General features: G+C 38.0%; 1 protein-coding gene across 1 annotated transcript; it reads left to right on the forward strand.

Annotated features, from left to right (window-relative positions):
- The first annotated feature begins 4,558 nt into the window (after window positions 1-4,558).
- On the forward strand, window positions 4,559-8,177 carry LOC144432895 (NADH dehydrogenase [ubiquinone] 1 alpha subcomplex assembly factor 4-like). Its single transcript, XM_078121198.1, has 4 exons — window positions 4,559-4,699; window positions 4,868-4,965; window positions 6,091-6,264; window positions 6,748-8,177. Exons 1-4 carry the CDS (start codon window positions 4,564-4,566, stop codon window positions 6,883-6,885), a joined length of 546 nt encoding a protein of 181 aa, XP_077977324.1. The 5' UTR covers window positions 4,559-4,563; the 3' UTR covers window positions 6,886-8,177.
- Window positions 8,178-9,277: the final 1,100 nt, after the last annotated feature.

A 9,277-nucleotide genomic window follows, 5' to 3' on the forward strand; every position in this document is an offset into this window, starting at 1 on the left:
TTTAATCTCAATGTCGCAAAGACACTATTCCAATCACTTCATGTCGCTCAAAAGTCAGCTCTCTCATAGCAACGAGACTAGAATCATCTAGGTATTTTTCTTTTTCTTTGTGGGAATCCTTTCATCTTGTTTCCTCTTACTTGGAAGTTTAAAGATTTTTGATTTTCTTTTTTTTGTTTCTGGTGCATCTTTTACAGTAGGTTGGTGATCAAAATTACAAAGTTTCACCAGAATTAAAGTTGGTATGTACAAATAAAGGAAAAGTTGGAAAGGGTTGTTCTCAAGTTCAAAGGACGTCACAACCACATGTGACCGAGATAGTTCAACATGTGAATGACATGGCTCAACATCTGAAGGAGGTGGCTCAACACCTGAAGAAGATGGCACAACTTTGGAAGGAGATGGCGCAACATCTGAAGGAGGTGGCTCAACATCTGAAGAAGATGGCACAACTTTGGAAGGAGATGGCTCAACATCTGAAGAAGGTGGCTCAACATCTGAAGGAGATGGCTCAACATCTGAAGGAGGTGGCTCAACATCTGAAGAAGATGGCACAACTTTGGAAGGAGATGGCGCAACTTTTTTTTGCACCATGCAACCCTCCTTCATTTTCTTAAGGGTGCTCTTTGCAACGTGTGTACGAGTGATAACAAACTTTTCTAAACCCATAAGAGAAATATGGTACACAATTTTATAATCATCTGTTTCAAATACAGATTCATCTGCAACACTGACAATATAGAATTAATCACAAGTTACATGTTATCTGAAAACATCAAACTTTTATAGTGGGTCTGAAGTGTGATTTTAGTGAGTACCGTTGCTGCTTGGTGTGGAAAATCGCCCGGTCAAACGAGGTCAGCTTCAACTTCCAGGTCAAATCAGTTGTTTTCTACCGAAAATTATTTAACGGACTCGTTACACAACGATCCTACTAAATTTACTTACCATGGTTATTTAAAACACATAAAAATCAACTTTTTGGTGAAATTTGTAAACTTTCCGGTCCGTATTAAGGAAACTATGAGAGAAAACTGGGTCAAAATTTCAGGGCCTCAAGTATGCATCCCGAATTCGTTGGAAAATCGGTATTCCTAAATGTAAATGAAAATGGGTATTCAGAAATTCATCAGTTGCAATTCTACGCTTGCCAAATGGAAAAAATGTTTTTACAAAACCCTATACACTGGTGAGATTTGTCTGACTTCAAAGAGATGATGTCCAACACTACAAATCAGAGAGAGTTGTGGGTAAAATGTTGTACAGTGTACCCTCTGCGCATCAACACACCAGATATCAAAGCAATCTGACAAGTAGTATTTGAGGAGATGATGGAAATATCATTTTTGAAAAAAAATCGTAAAAAATTGAAAATGGCACAGATCAACTTGGCATGAACAAATCTGAACAGCTCCTCCCCCCCCCCCCCCCCAGGTAACATGCACACCAAATATGGCGCCATCGGTAACCTCTCATGAATATTTATTAAAATATGTCATCTTCGGCTTCGTTCGGCAAGATTTTTCCACGTTCGGACTAATCCTTTGACCCAATTTTGCATATTAGCGGGAAGTACCCGGATGATAATGTAGTTCTATGGTAATTCTTCAGACTCTGCCCTATCGATGTTTGGTACTTGTTTTTTCAATCGGATCACTCGTTACAGATTTACGTGATTTCGTCTGGGACTTGAAAATGACAACATTTGGACTCAAAAATGGACCATTTTCAGTTTTTACTTATAATTAATTGGGAATTCACCTATTTTTTTTTTTTTAAATCAAAAATTGATATAGTATGTTGTTTTGAATGTGTCTAGGTCACAGTTCAGGGTGTATGCCAAATACATTTACAGGAAACGCTCGCCGAAATTTTCACCGATTTTTTCCCAAAATGACATTTTTGTCAAGAAAATTGCTTCCACCAAGCAATTATTTTTTCATACATCGATTCACTAGGTATTTTTAAGTCTGTATTCGAAGTTTCATGAAAATTAAACGGCAAATTTCCATATGAGTGGCATGTGAAGTCAACAATGTATGTCAGTAATTGTTACAGATCTCAGCATAGACAGTATAGTAGAGGGGCTGATTGCGATTCACTTCGTCCCATTTTCAACTCGTCCCATTTCAACTCGCCCCAATTTCAACTCGCCCCATTTTCAACTCGCCCGATTTTTAACTCGTCCCATTTTCAACTCGCCCCAACAACACTAGGAAACGTTTATAAATCTAAACGATACATGGACTCGAAGTACAGGGACCGAAACATTTACATGATTTTACCTACGTAGCCAGTCGAAGCGTAGCAAATGTAACATTTCGTAGCAGAAAGTGGTGTGGGTTTTGGCTAAGTGTTTGGTAGATCTAGAACTTATACTAGCACAACAACTTTAAATTTCCTCAGTCATGGAATATCACTTTTCACATTAGGACTTAATGTTTACAACCCAAATAAGAAATAATAATGATAATAACCAGGGAGAATATTAGTGACTGACACGCTTACGACTTCCGCGCGTACGGGTTTTGGAGACGTGTCTCCTCTCCCTAGTTAACGCAACTAAGTATTGTAGTATGTGTTTACAGCGCAAGTGTTACTTCATTAGTGGAATACGAGATACCACAGACCCTCCAAACTGAGTACTACTAGCTTCGATTTCATATATGCACAGGTAAATTATATTGAAAGAGTTGGGGCGAGTTGAAAATGGGGCGAGTTGAAAATTGGACGAGTTGAGTGGGACGAGTTGAAATGGGACGAGTTGAAATTGGGACGAGTTGATCCGTCACCGAGGGGCTCCCCCTCTACTGTCTACGATCTCGGCAGCGGTCCTTCCCCGCCCCGTGTACCTTATGTACCCTTTATCAAAAAAATGTTTGACTATAAAAACTGAACGCTTGATTCGGAAGGGCCGTGTCAGGTCACGCGCGACAAGCCAAGCATGATGCTTACGCTTACAGAACTTGGGTTCAACATGTTCAAAGGGTTAATGCACATACTTATCAAATGTTTCAATGTTGACTTGTCCACACCATCTTGTAAAATTCTTGGTGGGTCTAATTCGAAGGTGTCATTTAGCGTTGGTGTGGACATAAATAGTACGTTCATCATACGATGTATGATGACATCCAGGTGGTTATGAGAATAATATCCTTTAGAATCCTTTCTGCCCCTGTGTAAATTGAAGTTCAATAGACGATAGTGAGCTGCATCCCACGTACTAGTAGTACTAGTCGAAGGACCACGAACACTCGATTCCGAATCAGTAGCTGTTGCTGATCCGCCGCCGAAAGGGCAGGTGGGCGACGAAGTCGGACGTAATGTGGAAAGTAGGCTTCGTGTACGGCTACTGTCCATACTTGAAGTTGTACTTGAAACACATTTCCTTCTTTTCGATAACCCCACGTCATCACTCAGCTCGTCATCACTCGACATAGTGGACGCTTTCACGGTTATTGTCACCATCTTCGCCATCTTGGGGGCAAATGGCGCCGGTTTCGCCGTCAGACGGTGGCGCGCTTTTTTGTTATTATCCGGATCCAGACGACACTCCGGCGGACAAACCAGGAAGTACACGGAGTCACCGCTCGCTCATTTCTCTCCCAATTTCGTAAATTTTTCACCGTATTTCATGCTAGAAATAGAGTAACTTGTTTTATTGCGTTATAAGGGATTGTACACGATTTTCATATCAAAATTTCGTACGTGAGTGAGTGGCTGGGTAATCTATAATCACGACAACTTAAAATTTCATGTTAAAGATAGTGGAAATGCTTTAGCTAATTCCGTTTATTTAATCCACAACTTATTCTAGTTTAATATTCAGTTCGCAATTACAGCAACTTAAACATGCTGTAAATGCTTCAGCTAATTCCACCTGCTGTGTAATCGACGACTTATTCAGGTTTAATTTTATTCACGGAAATACACCAACTTAAACGTGCTGTTTAAAGACAGTGTAAATGTGTAAGCTGCATGTGTAATCCACGACTTATTCAGGTTTAATTTTATTTATGAAAATAAATCAAGTAAACATGATATTTAATTAAATAAACTTATTCGGAGAAAACCTTAAATAGTCAGCTAACAGGTGCGGAAACAGAAAATAAACAGTTTAGCTCAGGTAAGTCAACAATTATTTGAGCAGTAAATCCATATTGAAGAATTTACCTCGAAATAAGCCGGATTTAAATGAGCGTATTTCCGCTTTTTCATGCTGTGAAGTCGACTGCAGTCCAAATAAGTTTATGAAACAAGAACACCCGACGATCGAATGACTCTTCTTATTTTCTGAGGTGAATTCCCCACAGTGTAGCATGTGAAATTGGAAGGTAAACTTTCGGTGCAGTAAGGATGGAAGTAGTCTGTAAGATACAGACATTCCTGTCACGCTATCAGCCAGCACTCATCAGCACGATAGGGATGAACAACACGATGTACGAGGATGGCGGTAAGAAACAAAGGGAGTTCCTACCAGGTCGCCAGAGGTCGCTGTTTAAAATATCCCGGCGAGGCGAAGGTCATACGCGTGGGTCATACGTAAGCATCCCATGTCTGAAAATGGGTGCTCGGATTACTCGGGCTGTTAGAAACATAAACGCTGAAAGCAGAGCACACAGAATTATTGGAAAAGAGAAACCAACGGCTGCACCAAAGCATGCGACATCAGCAAAGAGGATAGATGAATTTATTCGCAGTAAGTCGAGACATACATCGTGTCACAAACATAGCATAGTGTATGATGTGATGATGTGTGTACAGTGTACGGGTATTTTGATTTCGTAGCTAGCTACATACATACACTGTATGATACAGTTACTAGCTGTTTCTTGATGCAACAAAGTCATGATTTTCTTTATTGTAGGTACTCCTCAAATAGCAGAGGAAATATCTGAAAAGCACAAGCAATTGAATGAATTCCTGAAAGAAGTTAGAGTGGAATCAACCGATGGTCCAGCTAAGGTAAGTGTTATGTTATAAAGGATAATACAGTATTGTAAGTACATGTAGTTACAGCTACAATGATGTAGGCTTGGTGTTTCACTCATGTAACATGGCATCTAATACAGCTAAAATGATGTATGCTTGGTGTTTCACTCATGTAATATGACATTTATTACAGATAAAATGAGGTTGGCTTGGTGTTTCAGTCATGTAACATGACATCTAATACAGCTAAAATGATGTATGCTTGGTGTTTCACTCATGTAATATGACATTTATTACAGATAAAATGAGGTTGGCTTGGTGTTGCACTCATGTAACATGACATCTAATACAGCTAAAATGAGGTTGGCTTGGTGTCTCACTCATGTAACATGACATCTAATACATATATGAGGTTGTCTTTTTAAGTTTTTACATGCATTTTGATGCCAGTTTATGGCTTGTAATTCAAGTTGTGTAACTGTTTACTATACCACACACAAGCCAGGTTGAATGAATTGAAACAAAAATATGGGTTTTATACCCAGGTTGTTTAACATCATAACAACTGACATCATAACAACATTGGTTCTGCTCAAAATATGACTTAAAACATTCAAATTTGTCACTATTTTCCCCAGATTTTTCTTAATTGGTGCTTGCGGTATAATAATATCATTCCCCAATATCTTTGTTCATTGAGCAAGGAAATACTTGTGACCTAAGAGTTTGTCAATACTCCTCTGGTGACTAGACAAGGCCCCCTTAGGTCACTCTTATTTTGCTTGGCTGAACAAAGAAACATACAGTGAAATCTGAAATAATAGCTAAATTCTTCGTTGACACAGTCCATTTCTAACCTAAACTAGTAACATCTAATAATAGTAATAATTAAAGTCTCATTTGTTTATATATTGTGAATGGTTAAGGTTAGCAAGATACACATTCATGCAACTAAGTTTACCAAGAAACTCGACCATGGTAATGGGATAAGCCCCCTGACAACTGACAGACAGTTGCCTAGGAACACATTCATAACTACTGTTTATTTTTTCGTTTCTCAAAAACTTGATCATGGTAATATAATAAGACCTCCTGACAACTGACAGACAGTTGCATAGGGACACATTCATAACTATTGTTTATTTATTCATTTTCCAGACACCTGACCATAGTGATATGATAAGACGCCAGGCAACGGCCAAACAGTTGCCTAGGAATACCAGTAAAAGAGATATATCAGAATCATTTGATGCACCAGTAGTGGTACGTCAAGGCAGATTATCTGTACCCATGGCACTAGATCTATTATCCAAACATAAACGAAATCCTGACGTAAGTATCGGTATATATGTTTCCTCTTAGGTTGAACCTTTATGTGTCGTTTCCACTAAAAGTGATGTTGGCAGTCAATCAGTTTAAAAACAAAAAATGTGTGTGTGTGTGTGTGTGTGTGTGTGTGTGTGTGTGTGTGTGTGTGTGTGAGAGAGAGAGACAGTGCATGTGTGTGTGTGTGTGTGTGTGTGGCTGTGTGTGTGTGTCTGTGTGTGTGTACATTTGGCCTTTAGTTTTTGCTCTTTCCAGAATTGTTTTCTATTTGTTCATCCAACATACTTCACATCTCAAGTGCATTCGGACTTCTTTCCAGGATTTGAAAGTTTGATATTAGTTACTGAGCAGCTATTTTATCACCCAAAACCATATTTAAGTTGATATTAGTACTTACTATAAAAGAGATAAATCTGACTGGGTTTTTTCCTTTAACAAACAAGTGCTTGTCTTAATTTTTGTTTTGTATATATCTGATTTTACCTACAGGAGTGGCCAGTAGAAAGACTTGCAGAAGATTTTAAGTTAGATGTAGAAATAACAACAGATATACTTCATTATTTTAAGGCATTACGGTTGCATAAATTAGGACTACCCCCGACTTTGCAGCATCAGCTTGAAAGCTAATGCACTTGTGAAACATGCAGGAGACCAGAAATTGTGTTGTAGTATTTTGAAAGTCATAACTGAAGACTTTTCCCAAAATTTGATGAACAGTAAATACTTACTACTGCAGAAACTGAGCTATCAGGTAACTAATATTGACATAGTAAGTGTTATTACGATTTGTTGAAGTATTAGCTACATTGTACTGAATAGACATTTGGTTTAATGATACTCACAGTGGGGTGGCATTGTGATGACATCGATGATCTTGCAGTATACATGTTTGGAGATGTACAGTGTTTACACTATCTTGATTACAGGGTGATTATGTCACCACAAGAAAAGTCACCGCTATCACCCACTTGTGTAATCTACCACATCCAACAACAATAGTTTTAAGTTTGTGTCTACTGTTAGTATTCCGAAAGCTCAGTTTCCACAGTAATATATCAAACTAATCTAGTATTTATTTACTGATGGATATATGTCCTATACAACGTTACAATGCATGTTCTGGAGTTGTTTCCACACTACATAGTTTGGGGTGACCTGAGGATGAACTAGTGATACATGTAGTTGGGGTAACGTTGGGGTGATTAGTGACTCACCATGGTATAAAAGAAAGGCTAATCATAATTGAATTTCTCACTATGTTTGAAAACAAATATTCAAAGTTATGTTAATCGAAAACGCTTTGAATTTTTTATGGTATGGATGGTGTAGTTAAAAGGTCCAGGTGTTGTTTCTCCACATATATAATGCACTCACACAAGTGGATGGCGAGTGATTACACAAAGCAGACCAATAACTGGACCTTTCAGACTAGGGAAGGTGACAATGGAATTATTCAAATTAACATTTGTAAAATTCCATGTACTTTTTAAGTTGAGGGGGAGTCAAGCGCAAAAGATTTCATGTATAAATGTGGAATTAATCAAGTCTAAAATTCTGTAGGAGTGATTACTGATGCTTAGGTATGTTTCAGTAAGTAGTAAAACAGAGTGCTATATTTTGAAACAAGAATGACGAAATATATTCACACGCTCTAGATCATGCCCCTTTTTAAGAGTAACTACCCTCTGTTATATAAGATTTGTTTTCATAGATGTGTGGACAGGTACGATGTGATGCATGTTGTGAAGGAATGTTGGGGGCTTTGTACATAGGAGTTGCACTTGGTTACATTTTACAAGCCAGATTGAGATGTGTAAGTTAAAAAAGTGGATATTATATTTTTGTTGGTGTTTTATAGATGTTACTTTGCTGTAGGCAATGTAAAAACATCTCATGTTAGTTTAATATGGTTTTATGGATATATGTAGGGTAAAATGTATGGATTGGATTCTTAAGATTTTAAATAAATGTTATGTTCATACATGAATGCACTGTCTGATTCTGTTTGCATGTAAGTTTAATACATCCATGGTGTAAAATTGTGTTTAATATGGTGTGCACTGTGCACTATGTGTGACAGTGAGTGATTCACATACACATCTCTGCTTTTAACATAACAGCATCAGGTAGACCATCATGAAGGTCGCCACCAAGTGGTAGAAATGGAAAATCATAGCCTAGTCTGTGAATTCAATATTCAAGCCAGAGCTCTGATTCGAGGCAAAGGAGGTGAGCTCTGCAGAGTTCACGCGATGACATCCACTGAAGTATGGGATAGAGTTGGTACAGTGGACAGTAATTTCAAATATAACTATACTTAATAAATTTCTTGTTAGATAATATTTCATTACAACAGAGATAAACTGGGGTGATTGATGTGGGTAGTTTATAAATTTCAAGAATACGATCTCCAAATATTTGAATAATATGTAAATCTAAAGGAAACAACTTAGCCAGATTACAAGAACAAAACATATACATAAATTAGTTTTCATATACACAGATTGGGTACCCTACCCATACCTGTAAACAGCGCCCTCTATGGGTTGATCAGTAATAAAGGTGTATGTTATCAGTAAATGCCCCAAGTCACTAAATGAATGTCTTGTACCATACACTACTATTAATTTTTCAAGCCATGACATCACCAGATGGTTATGTTTTGGGGAAATATATATAGGATTGCACAGTCCATTAGAAATGGGCCACAGTTGAAGGGACAGAACTTGAAGATTTGGTTGGTCGGTTGGTTGTACGGTGGGTTATAAAAGTGTATGAGATTGCACTGTGGGTAGGAAATGAGCAGTAGATAGAGGCAATTTTGTAGAAACACAATTTGTAGGTATGGTGGGTTGTGAAAGTGTAAACCATTGCACTGTGGGTAGGAAATGGGTGAATGATATATGTGGTCAATTTTGTAGAAACACACTCTGTGGGTTTGATTGGTTGCATGATGAGATACGAATGTGTATGTGTGGGTACAATCTGATTAAAATCCGATGTAGATGTCGGCTAATCG

Source organism: Glandiceps talaboti, chromosome 3, assembly GCF_964340395.1.
Source record: "Glandiceps talaboti chromosome 3, keGlaTala1.1, whole genome shotgun sequence".
Taxonomy (NCBI): Eukaryota; Metazoa; Hemichordata; class Enteropneusta; family Spengelidae; genus Glandiceps; species Glandiceps talaboti.

Bases quoted from the DNA above. Each gene is read 5' to 3' on its own strand.
- LOC144432895 (XM_078121198.1), top strand. From the start codon at position 4,564: ATGGGTGCTCGGATTACTCGGGCTGTTAGAAACATAAACGCTGAAAGC. The intron at 4,700-4,867 runs GTAAGTCGAGAC...TCTTTATTGTAG, and splicing joins GATAGATGAATTTATTCGCA to GTACTCCTCAAATAGCAGAG. The intron at 4,966-6,090 runs GTAAGTGTTATG...TTCATTTTCCAG, and splicing joins CAACCGATGGTCCAGCTAAG to ACACCTGACCATAGTGATAT.